Consider the following 17,579-nt stretch of genomic DNA (forward strand, 5'->3'; position numbering starts at 1 on the left):
GCTTCCACCTTATTGTTGCATTAACATTATTGCATATGAATCTCTTTTGGAAGAAGAAATTATTAAACACACAGAATAAAAAGGCATGTGAAAACCTACAACCAGCACTACAGTAAGCCTTTATATAGTACCTGCACTCAAGATCACAAAAGACACACCTTTTCCTAGAATCTTTTTTCACTGGATGTCTTCCAGTTGACCAGACCTAAGCTTGCTTAGCTCATGAGAGTCCCAGCACCATGGCTGCTGCAGGCTAGTGTTTGGTTTTGGTTTTTTTTTGTTATATTCACTGAAAGCCTAGGAAATAACATGAACAGGAATCAAACCCAGGTCACTCACATAACACTGCAAAGCAATTCTACCAGGTCAGATATCACATATATATCTTCAGAATAAGATAAGGGATCATTAAGCGCAACAGTTAGATTACAGAGGAATGACAAATGTAGAACACTAAGCATTCTTAGGTAGTCACTCATCCATATACTAATCAGGCTTAGATTAAAAAACAGAAATTGGATAACATGAGCAACAATCTGATTTCAGGCTATTAGACCCTGGCACTTCAACTGCGATTTACCAAGATTCCCATGGCTTCATCCCAGTAAGAACTTATAACAAAAGATGATGATATAAGATGTATATTAAATGTCAGGAAGTGTTGCACAGGTGCTAAACTGAAACGCTGAGAACTACATTGCTTACTAGTATCTGAAGTTCACCCAATAAGTTCTCTCCATAAATCCACACACTTTATCTCTAAGAAGGGGGCTGATTGTCACTGCATATGTGAAGTTCAGCACCAAGACTGACATTCTAAAGAGATGAGTGGCCCCTCCTCTTCCAGTGTCTTTGTGGGACACACAGGTTCTGTAGAAACGGGTTAAGAGGGACACCGAACATAGATCTCTGGAAGTAGCAGGGATTTAAAGGACCAAAAAGACCAGTTAGGACTTGGATGGTGGTGGAACACTGTGACTCTTTAGAAAAGGAACTGCCATATGCCATGTTTGTACAGTGCAATGGGGCCCCGACTTAGTGGAGGCTCTAGGTGTTCCTACACTATAGACGCTATACAATTATAATCCTGTGTGGCCCAAAGCCCAAGGAAAAGGTTTGTCCTTTCTTGAATTGTCTTTCAGCTTGTTATGATGCCTGCAAGCTACAATCCTTTATGTAATTGTCTTAATGACTGGCCGTGAAAAGAGCATGGCAGTGGAAAGTGGTCCTGAAGCTGTCAGAAATCTGACTGGGATTAAGTTCACAGCCTGACTCATGTGAAGTCCTAAGCCTCTACCCCCTGCAATATCAAACCTAATCTCCAGAATGTCTCTCTAGTCCTAGATGAAGATCTCAGCCATGGATTCAATCTCTCTCCTTGACAGAATTGTCAGTGTATGCTACAAAGAGCAGATTCTAGATAGCCCTATCAGTGTGGTATGAGAGTACTTCACAAACATTAATGAATTTCTCCTCTACACCCAAGGAACTAGGAAAGGATTATTATACCAATTAAAAAGAAAAACCACAGATGGGGAAATAAAACATTAAGTGACTTGCCCAATGCCACACACATAATCTGTGGCAGGGCTAGGAACAAACCCCATAATTTCCCATGTTGCAATCCAATGCCTTAACCACAAGATAATATTTTCTCTCATACAGAGACCTTGCAGAAGCTACATATGCAAAAAGACACAGTAAATGCACAGCTGCAGCCAGAGCCCCTGTGTCCAGCTACTGATATTCTCCGGGTGCCAGCACTGTGGCTCAGCTCTTATTTTTCCCTGCACCAACTACTGTGTTCCTATCAGCTCTAGACAAGGAAATCCTGGCCCAAGCCAACACTTTGAGCTGCTGCTTCCCTACTGACCCCAGTTCTGGATCTTTAGCCTGAATCTACACAGTGCACTGTGCTGCTCCAAGTACTGCACTTGATATGCTGGAGTAATTTACCACATTCACATGAGACATTCTTGCAAGGGTACTACCATACAGACTGTTAGATTTCTGTTGATTCTCTGGGAGTACCATGGAATAAAGGAGGACAAAAGATACAGATTCTTAATGTTCTAAGACAGGTTAGTTTTTGGGCTTGACAACCCTTAATCATCCTTCTTTAAATTATTGAAGGTATGCATTCAATCTAGAAAAAATTCTCATCCTAGTTTTCAATTTTCAATCCTCCTTCATGCAGTGGGCCAAATTATGCCTTTAGTAAAAATCATGCAATCCCAAAGATGTTAGTAGGGTTTTGTATGTTTACCCATGGACAGAATTTGCCTCAGTGAGTGCATGATCTCGGGGTGACCAATTCTGCCCTCAGTTCTAACAGTATAGATACCATTTAGCTCAATAACTGTCACACCTGGATAACTAGAGGCAGAATTGGGCCTTTGGTGTCATCATTAAATTGACAGTAGATTAGTCTTGCCCTACATATAGTAAAATATTAATGACACTTCAAGCTGATAGCTGTTTAGAAGTCTGATTTAAGTTCCTGGAGAGGAAAAGAGAAGTTGGATGAAAAATATCCATAAAATAAATAGAAAACAGCCTTGACTCCACAACTAACAATATGTGATTGTGTTGTGGATCACCTGGAAGAGCCCATTTTCAGGGTATGAAGTACAGTTTAAGGACAGTACATCTTGTTAGGGGCACTGATGTAGTTTGACCAGAGACATGGAATAGATTTTTTTTTTAAGGGAAGGGTCTCACTCATTTGTGTAAAAGGTTGATTACAGAAGAGTTCAAGACTCTTCTGAATGACAGAGTTGACTAACGACGTGGGGACTTCCACCTCCCCTGCCCCTGTCCCTGCTAGAAGGCCTCACCTTGCTGAGCTGATCCAAGAGTCTTTGGTTCTGTTCAGATAGTTCCTGGACGGCTCGTGTTTTCTCTCGATCTGCTTCACGAAGGTGAACCTGCTGCTTCTCCAACTCATCCTGCAGCTGTTTCACATCGCTCTCCAACTCGGACACCCTTCCTTCCCATTCCCCTTCTCTGTTCTCAAACCGTCGCCTTAATTCGTGTTTCTCTTGCTCTAGGTGCTAGGTAATAGAAAGAAAGAAAAAGATTATGAAAGCAGAAAAAAAACCAAAGGATGCTGCATGTTCCTACCAGATTCCCCATTCCCAGATATCCCTCCTGTTTTCATCAGCTCCTCCCTGTATGTTCATGCAGCAAACACAATTCAAGAATTTGCTACTTCTATATGACTTGCAAATCTATATTAGAGTCAAGAAACGGGTAGTGAAATCTCGCCCTATTCCAATAATAAATCTGTCCATGTGCTTTGTAGATAAATGGAGGAAGTAAAAAATGCCAAATTTTGTTTTGAGTACAAAGAAACAGCAAAGCAGACTCTGAATGTCAATAAGCAGAAAATTTAGGTCACACAGACCAATTAATAATTTAGACAAACATGAGTCAACTCAAACAATTTTTGGGGGGTCAATCTAGTACCATCCTGGCATTCTTGTTCTGCTCTCACAATCAGAGATCTTTAAAACCAGTTCTGTGATGCTTTAGGCACCCTGCAGTAAAATATGCTTCTTGTCAAGTGGCTCTTTCTGTCTGCGTGCTGTAAAACAACTATTGTTTTCCACACCAAAGGGGGTGAGGGGAATGTATCCGTGACTGGTGAAGTGACTTCTGTACCTAATATATGTATGCATATATTTAGAACCAGATTTTCAGAAATTGACTTTAGATTTGCAAGCACAATTTTGCATCCACAATTAATTGTTTGTAAAAATCAGGTAGTTAGAAGTCTATTATAATTTGCATGTTTTGCAGGGCCAGTTAACTGAAGGTCTAAAAATGGAGGCTCGGCTAAAGTAGAGCTGAAAATTAGGTCAATCTCCTTCCATAGTATACCCTTTTGCAGAAAAATCCAGGAGGGCTAAAGTTGCTTGGAAAACTCAAGTTCACAGTGTTTCTGGGGTAACAGAGGCCACATTTGCTTGCCAGCAGACTGGTTCACAGAGTGAAGCCCTTTCCTGTTGATGCTCCAAGATTCTTGGGGAAATCTTGGGTATCCTGAAGAGTGACAGCCTCTTCTTGCTACTCTCTGGGTCCCTTTGTCCCATATGGCAAGCTGGCTTCATCAGAAGCCATGCTGCCAATGCCTCTTCTCCTGAATGTGGTCCTCCTTTCAAGAAAATGTGACAGCATGGGACAAGAGGCCACTGGGATTAATACAGACAGCAATTCCCCATTTTAACCAGGACACAATCCCACAGGTCACTATCTTCCCATCCCTTCATGTCCATAAACCTATGGGGAGAAAAATCACACAGTATTTATGTGGAGTGGCTTCTTTGGTGTCTTTAATTCTTTAATTATCTGTACCGTGTTAGCACCTGAGTCTCACTCATGGATCGACCCCACTATGCCAAGAACTGTACATCCGAATAAAGAAAGACAGTCCCTGCTCTGAAGACTGCCATCTTGATTTTAGAAAAATCTCACGAGGAAACGTGTTTCCTACTATTTTAACGATGCTACAGTTCCTGCAGTCTATGGGATATATTCTAATTTTAGCAGGTGAGGGGGAGTTATGCATGTATATACCCACACATCAAGCCAAAAATATCCTCCTTTATAGTTCAATATCTCATTCATTGCTAAGCACTGTTCAGAAGGATATGGGTGTGTGTGTTGTGGATAGAAGACTGAACCTTAGCATGGTGAGTATAAGCAGTGCAAACAGATTACAATCAACATTCTCAGGTGTATTAAGAAAGATATTGAACATAATTCAGAAGCAAACTGTAAGCCTATATACAGGACCAAAATGACTATTTTAAAATATTGTGCTGATTTACTACAAAAAAGATTAAATAGATGGAAGAGGCGTACAGCCAATGGGAATCATTGATTCGGGGAATGTAGTTACCAGGAAGACCAAATAGCTCTAGCCTAGTTGTCTGGTGAAGGAGATACAACAAAAGATATTGTGGGAAACCACTGCAGAGTCAAAAGAGTGGAATCCACCAAGATGGGCTGACTAGATTTGTTTTGTCTCTATCATTTTTTTTTTAATTTTTACAATTTTTTTGTCTCAAAAACAGACTCTTCCTATAATCAATCCTTCCCCAAACCTGGAGTCCTGTAAGTTGCATGGAGATCTCTAGTGCATTTCCATGCTATTTAGTACTGACTGGAGTGAAAGAACAGACTGTTCTACTTGATATTTCATTTCTAGCATTTATTTCTACTCAGAACTGAATTCTGTTCTATTCTGAAAGGTGTGCTTCCTCATCCAATTAACTGAGTTGGGTCTGTCCTGACTTAAAAAGGCAGGAGCAAGTGGGGGTTGCCTTGTTGACAATGAGAAGCTGCACTGCAAAATGCTGGAAAAAGGACACAGAACAGGAACAGAGGCATTAATTGTTTTAACCCTTTGCAGAGGATAACAATGAGATTCAGAGAGCATTCCAACTATAAGATCTGGATTCCATATCTGGAAATGAATGTAAACTCTGACTCAGCACTGAGAGGTCTCTGTCAAAGTAGGTGTGCTTGGTACCAAATGCAGAACCTTAGTAAACCAGGCCATCAAACACACAGAGAACACTTTTGGAGATAACGAAGAGCTAACTGTGCATTGTGTGTGTGTTTTCAGAGGAAAACAAACGTATGAATCTGCAAAGAATCAAGAGAGAGAGCGCATATAGATTTATAGCTGTTTTGGTGACTCCAGAAGAGCAGATCAGTGCATTGTTAGCTGGGAAGTGGATACACTGGAAAAACTGCACTGAATTCTCAGCATTAGCTCTGAACAGTTAACTTGGGAGGAAAGGAGGAAATGTTTCTTGAAACTTGCTATTTAACAGCAGTAAATCTGAGTGAAACTGTAACTAGGGTGATCTCAGCTAACAGCTCAGTTTCAAAAAGCAGCAATAATAAATTCTACAAAGGGAGAGAGAAAATGCAATATAGGGAAATGGATAAAATAAGCACGATCTTTTCCTTTCCCTGCCCCCCAGTCTGCTCCTGCTCCCATTGAAGTGAATGGAAGTTTTTCAATAGACTAACTTTTAGCTTGATGAACACAGGATTATCAACGTTTTTTGCAGTATTGTGTAGCCATGTTGGTCCCAGGATATGACAGAGTCAAGATATTATCTCAAAATACCCTGTCTCTTAGGTGAAAGCAAAAGCAAATCTAACTATTAATGCACTGGGAGTGAAAAGGGCTAAATATTAAAAACATGTACGTGGGGGAACATTAAACTAATAAATAGTGTAATTAAACAACATTTTGAACAAATGTCACCTTCACTACTGTTGCTATCAGAAGAGTAAAATTACTGAGAAGTTTTACTATGGAGATAAAGTTATTGGCTATAGTAAAGTATAGGGTTTAATAACAAAAAGACAGATATTCCTTTAGGATGAAAAAGCTCACAGAACAAAGGACTTTGGTACTTACAGTAAATTCACAAATCCTCTTGAATTTGCAAAGATATATGACTCCACAAGGAAGATAGGAATATACTGACGTGTACGCACAGGGTCAGTGTTGGGTAATGGTTTCAAATTAGAATGTTAATCTGTCACTGTTCAAACTAGCTCTAAAATGGTGTTCCCTGGGTTTAGTATTTTCAACAATATTCACTGGTGGAATTAGAAACTTCTAGTGTAAATCTCTAAGCAAAGAACTGGTGTAACAGTAATACTTTATATAGTTGTGTAATAGAATTTGTCCAAGAGAAGCTGCCTGCACAAGCCCTTTCATTTATAATCACTCCATTTCAACCTAAAAATCAATACATAGCTCAATCCACTGAGTTCCTAGCAAACAGCTTTTCCCAGCTATTTATAGGTATTTTCAAAGAGGACAGTTCACAGACACATTTACCATTAAGGTTATCTGCTGGCATACATTATCCATAACAGCCAATTGCTAAGGCACAAAGATTATGTACACAGTACCTTCTACTTTAAGTTTCAATTCTGAAGTATTCCTGAATCTAGACTTAAAAAAAAAGTGTGTGTGTCCACAGTTAAAATGTACCTACTTTTCTACCTACTTATGCAGGGTCAGCACCTACTTCACAGACCTTTCAGCACATTATGTTGTAGTCTGATTTAGTACAAATTATTCAAAGTTCTACACAGTAAACAAAATTGAAAAGAGGAATATTTTCCCTGTATTGCATCATTAATTTTTTCCCAAATAGGTTTTTTCCTGTCATCAGCCTGGGGGATTTTCAGTCGATGCCTTGTTGAAGGCCTTTCCAGGTCTGTCTTGGGTTCTCCCTTTATAATAACCATGTGCCTCATCTCCAGTAAACATGAGAAAGGAAGGTACCTGTATTAAGAATTACTATTTTCTAGAAGACCAACCACACCAGAGAAATGTTTTAAAGACAGTGGGTGAGCATAATTTGTAACTGAAATGCCTTCATGCAGTTCCATATGTTCCAGTAGATTATCCAGGTGTTCAATTATATACAGGTTATACAAAACCACTATGAAATTAACCTCAGATGATTTCATTTCCATTAACTATAGTTCCCATGGCAGGTTCTGGTAGGTCTGTAGACAGATTTTTGCAATGTTGTATACCTTATCTTTGGGCAATCAAAGGTTTTCATGGGTTCCTCCCATCCTCCATAGCCCTAAGACAGGAGGTCAAGGCAAGAACATCTCTAGGTTTCAATATAGAAATCTTCTTTTAGCACATTACACATTCAAAGTAAATTAGATAAAAAGGACTTGTGCCTGAAACCTACAAACAAGTCCCCAAAGTTACCTTTAAAGAAAAAGTAATTTGGGTGAAGATGGAAAAGGGGGGATGTTCTTTACTTGTGCCTTTAGAGTACAATGCTCTAGCAGTGCCCCTGAACTTAGCATTGCCAGCTTGTGGCCATTGAGCAGCTGAGACACAAAAAAAACTTGCTGCGAAGAAAGGCCTCCTCCATGCTTTCTAAGGGAGCTCAAGTCTTCCTGCTCCTCCCGCTGTCTCTCTCTCTAGTCCTTGGAGCCGGGGTGCTTCCCACCCCGAATGCCAATGCATCTCCTTCCTTTCACCAGCCGGGGCCTGCAACTTAGGTGAAACGCTCGTCGTTATCCCTGGAGCCCAGGTTTCTCCCCCCCCCCCCCCCGCTTCCTCTTATAGCGTCCCTCAAGGGCAGGTTTCCAGAACCAAGTTCTCACTTGCTCCCACCTACACTGTCACTGGAGACTAGGGCTTCTCGCCCCACCCGGCACGCGGCTCGGAGGCTCACGTCTTCGCCCCCCCAGTAAGTGAGGCTGGAGTCACCCAGCCCAGCCCAGCCCACTGCTTGCCCCTGGAGCGCAGCTCGCCACCTACCCCGCCTTGTCCCGTGTGCGAGTGTCCCTGAGGCCGGCTCTTCCCCCAGCCCAGCCCGTCTAGCGGCCAGCCCCAGCCCCTCACCTCCAGCTTGTCGGTGAGCTCCTGGTGCATCCGCTCGTACTGCCGGCTGATGTCCTGGTTCCTCTCCAGCAGCGCCTTCCCCAGCCGGGCGGCCAGCACCAAGTCCTTCTCCTTCTGCCTGATCAGCGAGAGCAGCTCGGGCTGCTGCCCGGCCGGGGCAGGCCCCGCGTCCTGCTCCCCGGCTTGCTGCTGCTGCTGCCGCTGTTCCCCGGCGGCGGCCAGGAGCGCCAGCTCCTCCTCCAGCGCCAGCTCCAGCTCCCCCGGGCCGCCCTGGAGCGGAGCTAAGGCGGCCGCGGCGGCTGCGGGGCTCCGGGCGGCTCCTGCTCCCGCCGCCCCCTGCAGCTCCATGCAGCAGGCGCTGTCCAGCTCCGCTGGTGCTGAAGCGGCGCCCGCCAAGCCCAGGCAGTAAGCGGCCATGGCCCGCCCCTCGTGCGCTCCAGGCTGCGGGGGCAGGCGAGCCCGGCCCCCGCCGCTGGGGCTGCCTCTGCCCCTTCTCCTCCCGCACGCTGGGCTGCGCCAGGAGCCTGCCCCGCGCTCCGTGCCCGCGCCGAGCCGCCGCCGCGCGCGCCGCCTCCCGGGAGGACGCGGGGAGCCGCCTTAGCCGCCCTGCTGCCGGAGCCGGGCTGTCTCAGCGCGCGCGGGGCGCCCCGCTGCTGCCGCCGGCCGCGCTCCGCAGCGCTGCTGCCCGCGCCCCATCTCCGCCGCGGCGCCTGCAAAACATCGCGCTGCAGCAGCGGCTGCAGGAGCCTCGCGAAGCCGGCGGCGCGGCCACCCCCCTCCCAACCCCGAGCCCTGACGACAGCAAACACCTGTTCTCCGAGGGGCTCTGATTCGCCGAGCCGGGTAGCTCCATAGGCCGGCACCCAGGTGCTGCCCTGATTAACCCCTGCGTGCCCCGAGCCTCGCCGCACTGCCCAGAACATTCCCTCCCCCAGACACACGCAGGCGCCGGGGCCCCTTCCAGACAACCCACCTTGGACTAACACCCAGGCACAGGCTGCTCTCGGGGTGGGGCCGGAGTACTCGGCCCTTACCCTGTCTATGGTGCGGCAGGTCTTCTCCAGCCGGCCCATAACGAACAGCACAGCCCTAGGATGGGGTCCCCTAGCGCCCCCCGCAGTGCCCGGGGCTGTGCTGTCTCAGTGCAGGGCCTTCAGCTGCGGAATGCCTAGAAGAGGTGAGGCTGAGCCTAAACCTGCCCCTTCATACTGCATAGGAAACTATTTGTGAGCAAAAACAGACAAGAGCAAAGAGTTCAAGCCAGCCCAAGGCAAACCTTACTGACGGTATTTGCCATCTAAGATGACAGGTGCCCTCAAAATTACCTCAAATTAGTCTTTAAAATGCCTTACAGATATTTCTTTATAATAATGCCACTCACTTTAACAGGGGTAACATCTTCAAAGCACTCTACCAATGTTACCTAATCCTAATACTCAGCACTTATATAGCAGCTTCCATCTGAGGACTCAAGCACTATATTACCATTAGTAAATTAAACCTCACAGGCCCCCTGGCATAAATGTTATCCCCATTTTACAGACGATGAAACAGGCAGAAAGCATGTAATTTACTTGCCCAAAACTACACAGCAAGTCTAAAGCAGAGTCAAAATTCCCTCTCGAGGAGTTCTTCACTCCCAGGCTTGCTCAGTCCACTAACCACCACTACTTCTGTTGTTATAAACCATGATCCTCTTAAAAAACCTGCCAGATTCCAATAACAGCCCTAATGTTGCATTTCATCCTGCCTAAGATTGGTTCCTGAAAATCAGAATCTTTATGGTTCTCAAATAATTCAGAACTCATTTTTGGATGAATCATAATCTAAAATATTTTTCTTAGACATGGTTCTCAAAGCTCAGGCAATATGGTTTACTGGTCAAAGCAGGGGACTGGGATTCAGCAGGACTCCTGAGTTCTATTTCCAATTTACCAGTGACTTGCTTGTTATGCTGAAGCAAACTACAGAAGTCCTCATTTTCAAAAGTGGCCTCTAGTTTTGGATTCCCAATTTTGGACAGATAGGGCTCAACTGGAATTGTACCTACTCAGCCTCCCGAAAAACCACAATTTATGTGTCTAAAGTTGAGCAACAAAAAGCGAGGCACCTAAAGCTAGAGGCTACTTTTGAAAATGTGGGCCTTATTCTCTCAGTTTATCATTGTATTCATCTGTAAAATGAATGGCATAACAATGTCTACTTTGTAGGCATGTTGTGAGAATTACTGTAAGCATGGCTCTGATTTAGGATACTAATGACACAATCAAAACACTAACCTGTTAGTAGAATTGCTGTGATGGGGCACCTCTCCACCTGGCATGGAAGGGGTTAATAGACCCCTAAGGAGGCTGTGCAGGAAGCAGCCAATAGGGAGAGACTGTGAGGAGCAGCCAATCAGGACCCAGCAGGCCCATATAAAAATAGGGCAGGGCAGCGTAGAGTTAGTTACTTCCTAGAACTCTAAGAGGGAGGACTTGTTAGTGTAAGCATTCATTCATTCTGGACAGAGCAGTGTTAGGCAGGAACAGGGGAGTGAGAGGGAGCTCCTGCCTGTCTGCCAGAAGTGGGATGCTGTGCCCCTGGAGTAAGGGTGAAGAAGATGCTGGTGCTGTGGGGAAGTGGCCCAGGGAAATGTACTGAGGAGCTGGAGGGGATGCAACATGTGGCTGCTATGTACAGGGTCCCTAGGTGGGCCTGGGACCTGCCACTCACCACTGGAGAAGTGGCAGGACAATTGACTGCAGTTGCCACTGGGGAAGTGGCTGGACAGTTGACTGCAGAGCCCCTGGAAGGGGGGATGCACAGATTGTGATGTGGCTCAAGGGCTGTGTCATGAAGAGGCCACTGCAGTCCTAGGAGTGATATGGGTCCAAGAGCAGATGTGATGGTGGGCAAGGCACCATTGGGTGAGGGTGTATTGACCAGCAGAGCTAATCCCCAAGATGGCCAGCAGGAGGCACCAGCATGGTGAGTGAAGCCCTGCCACAACTGCCTTTAATGAATTGGGGGTGGGGAAGGCATTTCAAAAAAGCTTATAATTGTAAAATAACAGTTCATTAAAGAAATTCTAGTATTCAGTTAAAGAATTTAAAAAAAGTTTGGAGAATCCCATTTCATCCTCTTAATAAGAGTGTGTGAAAAATTAACACTATTGGCTAAGCCAGTGGGGCATCACGCATGTACAAATTCACCAAAAATGTGGTTCAGACAGACTTTTTTTTTTTAATGCTGAAAGGAAGAGTTCACAAGTAGAAACAGATTTTTTTTTTTACACCCCCAAATCCTCTACCATATCTGGCATAAAACTATGAGATCTGATACTTGTAGGCCCCCAAGCCAAGGAAAATACTATCCTACCCAAATATCTCTAAGGAGACAACTTTGCACCTCTTAAAGTGCCATTATGTTATCCAAGCCCTTCTTGCCCTTTTGGAGGCCTTGGTTAGGCTTGCTAGGCTAATGAGGTGCCCCTCAGCATCTTTATGGCCAGCAGTTTAGTTTGGATAGCTGACTACAACTCCCAACAGCCACTGGGGCTTGCCACCAATTAAAGATCATTACTTTTATACTAGGATAAAGTTCATTTTAAAGGCAGCCTCAGTGACTGCTGGGAGTTGTAGTCAACTCTAAGATTAAGTTCCCTCTCTGGAAGGAGAGGGCACAGAGGAGTTGGGAACCATCAAATAGCCAGACTCCCTTGAGATCTTTATTAGGGTATTTTGCTAAGGGCCCAGGACTTGCCCTAATTTTTGGGGGGGGGGGGGTTGGGGAGGGGAAGAAGGAAAGTGGTGCTGAGATTTCAAATTATTAAAACTTATTTTTTTTAAAAGGTGTTATTTTAGCTATGGTTGAATTGAGACCCCTTTAAGGAAGACTACACTCCTGTAGAAAACAGGAATTTTACACAGCTTTATCCCACTAAAGGTTGCCTCTAAATTCCCACCCCCCTCCAGGGGCCTCACTTGAATTCAGTCTATCTCTATACATAATTGCATATATATCAATAGCTAGGACACAGAATTAGCCCCACCCTCCAACTAATTACATCTCACAATTGAGCTGTATCCCTTTCTAGTGCTCATGAAGATGTCAGATTGGGAGCCCTAAAAATCTTCTGTTTATCCACAGATAGGTGAGTTGTGCAAATGCAAACTTCCCTCTAGCTTTCTGCCAATGGCCCTTAACTCTGCATTAGGAGAATAACTTTGAAGGTAACTTACCCAGGATGCCTACTCAGTCCTTGGGATTCTTCCTAACAATGTCAGTTAATGTGAACTGTGGTGGAGTTTTTGTGATATGAATACCTGTTCACTAAGAACTAGACTGAGATGCTTTAATTCATTTCATATGGGCCACCAAGAGCCATCAAATGGTATAACTGTTGGTCATTATTACCCAGAACTATATTTGAACCAGTAAATTAGAGGTGAAAGGCTCTGTATCCCATTATCAGTTCTTTCAGTCATCCAGTTCCTAAGACCTGCCTTTTAATCAACAGAAGTTTGATTGGAAAGCAGGGCTCACTTTACTGTGAAATGATCCTGTACAATATTATATTCCTTAAAAGAACCTCTCCCCAGAACAGAAACCATACTATTACTAGGTATGCTAGGTTTCTTCTTAACTAGGGGAGGTAATTTAGAATCCAAACTGATGTGCCTTCTGCTGGAATAGCCTATTATAACAAGACACACCTTCTGGGGTGGTTAATGAAATCCATTGTGGCATTCATTTTCATCTCTAATGCCTCCTTCAATGTGTACAATAAAAAGAGATTATAGTGAGAAGATATTAATCCCCCCGCAAAAAGCTGAAAACAAAACTCTTAGCTCTAGCTGTTGGATGTGTGAGAGAGGTGACTGCCTGGGAGGAGAAACAGACACACCTAAACAGCATTTATTACAGATATGTTAATACCATATTCGTACATTCTAGTTCAACATGCTCAGCTTTCATTTGTGCCCAGCTAACTAAACAATATTCTATGTAATACATTTGACTCAGTTTATATTAATGCTTTAACTGCATGGCTGTCTATTAATCTCCATGTCAGAAAATCCATCACTGTCCTCAGAATTTAATTATTGCCATTATTAGAAATAGATTACTGAATTGCTTTTAACTCCTTTATTCATTACCCTTCCTTTATTGTATCATGCACATTGTTTAAATGGATTAAAAATATGTACATAAAAAGCAGTTAGACAGATTATTTTATATTGTTATAGTGACTTTCATCCAGAAGGATACCAAAGTGCTTAACAATCTAGAGCTGGGATTTTCAACAGTCTATGGGAGTTAGGCACTCAACTCCCAGTGACTTTCAAAGGGAGTTGGTCCCTAATGTTCTTGGTTCCTCTGAAAAATCCTAGCCCAGAAAAACAAGAAGCATTTAATGGAAGCAAGTAAAAAAAAAAAAAAAAATTTTGGGGAGCCATCAATGCCCATGTACTGAGAATTCAAGAAAATTAGTAAACTGGAGATTTTGATCCAAGCATTTCAGGATTTTTTCAGTGTCCAGAAGAAGCCTGAAATGTGCCTGCATGTACAAATGCAAATATTTTTAAACGTGGACATTATTACAGGGGTGATAGTAGCAGGTAGCCATATTCCCTGAAGAGACAGAATGGGTTGGCCATTTAACTATGCAGAGTTGGTGCCAAAGTGAGAAAGGAGAAACTGTTTGCCAGTTAATTTTGTCTGCTGTAAATGACGTCTAGTTGTATGATGAGGAAGATAATTTTTTTTTGTCTAGAGAGTAGCAAGTCTCAACCTATGGCATGAGTAAACAAGGATAAAAATATGCCATCTGTCAGAATCAGTGTGTAAGCAACAGGATATTCACTTCCTCCTTAGTCAGAAACTTCCACTGGTGTATAATTGGAACAAGCAACAAGGTAGGCTAACCTGGAGGGGGTGGGGGAGAAGAGAACCACAAACATGGTTAGTAATGAGGAATTTCATCTCCTTTTCTCTCTGGGATAGATATTGCAACCCCAGTCAGTGTCTTTTGGGACCACTGCATTAAATTTTATTATTTTTTGTATGATTATGTTCTATTCCATGGGGGAGGGTTACCACAGCTCCTCCAGGAACTGAAAATAGTGGGGGGTGGGGAGGGGTGATTATCCCTGGAGTTCTTTACAATCCCAGAGAAGCACCACCCCCTGTGATGGTTTGCATCTAGTGGTTCAGGCTGGATTTTTCCAGAGACTAGGAAACAAGTGGGCTTTTGATATAAAAGAATAAGTATTAAAGTGTATAAAAAAGTGTACTACCCCTTTCAGGGATAGGCTGAAGCTTGCAGCCTGGGGATAGTCAAGGAGGAGGTGGCTGTGCCCTGTCCTAGGGGCTGAGCCATAAGAACAGAAACAGGAAGTAGAGCAGTGGATGGGAAGGGGGGTGGGGGGAGTAGAAGTTGAGCTGCCTGAAGCAGGTGGTAGTTGTGCTTGTCTGTATTAGGAGACAAACTGAACCTGACACAGGGACTTTGGTGTGGACTGTAAGTTTGGGAGCCCTGTATTGGAGTCCTGATGAACTGTTTGTTGCCGTGATTTCTGTTCTAAAACCTGATTGTTAATGTGTCTTGGCTTTTCCTTGCCCTGGGTGGTTAAAGTGAATCAACTGTTGCTCCACATGGGGAAGGTAAGGTGAGGCATACCTGCAGTGCCACACTGTTCTGCAGAGGTCTGATTATCAGCTGTCTACATCTTTACACTGAACTTGAACTGACTTGTGAGTCTTCCTGTTGAGTCCCACAATGGACAAGCCTGAGGATCCTAGGGGGAAGACCACAACCTTTGCTGAAGGCTTGGAAAGACTGCCACTTCCTACTCCTCTGTGCTGGAGTTGGGAATGAACTCTGGTAAACTTTCAGTAAACATATTGGAATTTGTGTGTGTTCTGTGTTTTTTATTTTTTTAAATAAATGTACTCTGCTGAGAGCTGTGGGATCACCGGTAAAAATGCTTTTTGTCCATGGAGAGAGATCACAGCTGGGCTGTAGGAAGCCTGGCTGGATGGAAATATTTAGACCTCCCCCACTCTTCAGAAGGAGTGGGATGAGAGTCCACAGCCAGAGACAAGTGGTGGCTGAAGACCTGAGGAAACCCCTTGAGTGAAAATACAGTTTCAGGGTAATTGTACATATGACACTCCATCCTCCAGTAATACAATTCTGTAATTAAATGGGATGTTTAGGGAGCATGGTGGGGCTTAGGGCTGGGAGGCTTTCTGGCTGGGCTGATGCTGAAACTCACTTAATCAGACAGCCTCTTCTGAAGGAAGCAAATCTGGAAGTGGACCACCTAGCCTAGGACACTGGTATATAACACATGTTCTCTAGAGGAGTCAAGGAGAAATAAACTCCAAGCCACAGAGGCTCTTGAAGTCTGATGTCAACTGTTCCAGTAAGGCATGTTTTGAAATTAATATTGTCCTGCCCTATTCACAGGAGAAATGAAGTGGTTGAGTGATCCTAAACCCAATTTATTAAATAGTGAAGCAAGCAGAAAGGTTTATGGCTTCTAGCTGCTAGAAAGCAGAGAGGCAAAGACCACAGCTTTCTGTATACAGGATTGCATGATTCAGAAGGGTCAAGACAGACATATTAAAAACAAAACTCTCGCTGTTCCAAGTTTTTAACCATGACACTTCTTTTCTATTGAAGCAAGTACTCGTATGTGTCAACCTGAAGTGAATAGGTAAAATATTCTTTAAACATCAAATATTCTTTAAACATTGAGGACCAAGGTTCAATAGGCACTTTTGCTTCAGTCAATACCTCCTCCTCAGACATAAGAGGGCAACACTCAGAAATTAAAACTATAAGTGAACACCTCCTCTCCTCCAGAGGAAGAAAGCACACATGTGGGAGCCTAGAATCTAGAAAGCCTTAGCCAGATCACTGAAAATGTACTCTTGTTTCATAATTTGAACTTTAACGTCACTGAGATAAGAGGAAAATGTTCTTAGTAACCCTCAGCCTCCTTTTAATATGGTGAAAAAACCCTCCTGTGGGGGTAGCAGACTTCCGTTGCAGCTCTGCCTCTAGTCTTCTAAAAATGTTAATTGCTTTATTTTTCCTCTACTTATCACATTTTAGAATAATTTCTGCTTCTAATATGCCTCAGAGCAAAGCTGAACTGGTATAATATGCCACTTGTCTACTGAAGGTGGAGAGACTAAGGTAGAGGTGGTCAAGTGCAGGCCCTAGAGTTCAATGTGACTGTTCAAAAGACCAATTCAAGCATACGAGTCTCCTTTACATACTGGGCCTTAGCTGCGAGGACCAAGGTTCAATGTGTTCTCCCCCACAACTGTTCCAAATTCCTATGCTCTGCAAGTTGCAGCTGTGTGTGCATTGCTATTGGATGGGAGAAGTAGGTAGTATACACAATAGGATATGTTTAGGAAGGCAGGTAGCAGAATAGAGGATGAAGAATTCCTACTAAACAGCCCTGAAGCATAAAACAAACATGATGTCAACACTGGTGGGCACTTTGTAGCTGCTTGTTTGCAGCATTGTCTGAAGTGGCCCTGGTGGCCCACTGCTACCCTCATTTAATATGTAAGTTATGAGTCCCAGCATGCTTGAATTAAGATGTAGCATTTCCTGTAGTTTCTGCAGGCTGTACTGCCATATTGAAGATGAGGATCGATGATAGATTCTACTCCATTTTATGCAAATAAGGTGTGATGGGCTTTGGACAAATTATCAATACAGCTGAGCAAAGTTTGGGCATCCCTGATCTAGGCATAGTTCCTCATCAGGATGGTGGCTAGCATCTCTTCAGTGAGTCGAGAGTCCATGATGGTCAAGACTGGCCTTTGGTTGTCCAGGTCCCTATGCTGAATAACATGCAGGGCCTCTTGGGCATCTCTTAGGTTATGCCAGACCATGGGAGAATTAAAAATGGATCCAGCTCCACAATTTAAAAAGCACATGGTCCCTTGATGCAGGATTTCCAAGGCTTTATAGATGATCCACTGGGAGGGGTGATTGTTACTCCAATTTGGCATATATGCTGACTGTGGGGACCCAGAAGTCTTGGGTATCTCCAGACTTGGCTAGAGGCAGCCATGCCTGTGGCCCCTGCATAGAGACAGCACTAAAAGCTTTTGCCTAGTAAAAAAAAAGGAACTGGATTTTTCTGCAAAATGC

General features: G+C 43.9%; 1 protein-coding gene across 2 annotated transcripts in view; it reads right to left on the minus strand.

Moving 5' to 3' along the window:
- BICDL1 (BICD family like cargo adaptor 1) overlaps positions 1 to 8,864 on the minus strand; it is a 73,695-nt gene extending 64,831 nt beyond the window's left edge. For both annotated transcript variants that reach the window (XM_044989874.1, XM_044989873.1), the window contains exons 1-2: positions 8,414 to 8,864; positions 2,838 to 3,053 (exon numbers count right to left, since the gene is read on the minus strand). In XM_044989874.1, coding sequence (XP_044845809.1) covers positions 2,838 to 3,053; positions 8,414 to 8,830 — 633 coding nt within the window. In that variant the 5' untranslated portion in view covers positions 8,831 to 8,864. The remainder of the gene's footprint in view (positions 1 to 2,837; positions 3,054 to 8,413) is intronic.
- Between the last annotated feature and the right edge of the window lie 8,715 nt (positions 8,865 to 17,579).

The sequence above is a fragment of the Mauremys mutica genome, chromosome 16 (genome assembly GCF_020497125.1).
Source record: "Mauremys mutica isolate MM-2020 ecotype Southern chromosome 16, ASM2049712v1, whole genome shotgun sequence".
Lineage (NCBI taxonomy): Eukaryota > Metazoa > Chordata > Testudines > Geoemydidae > Mauremys > Mauremys mutica.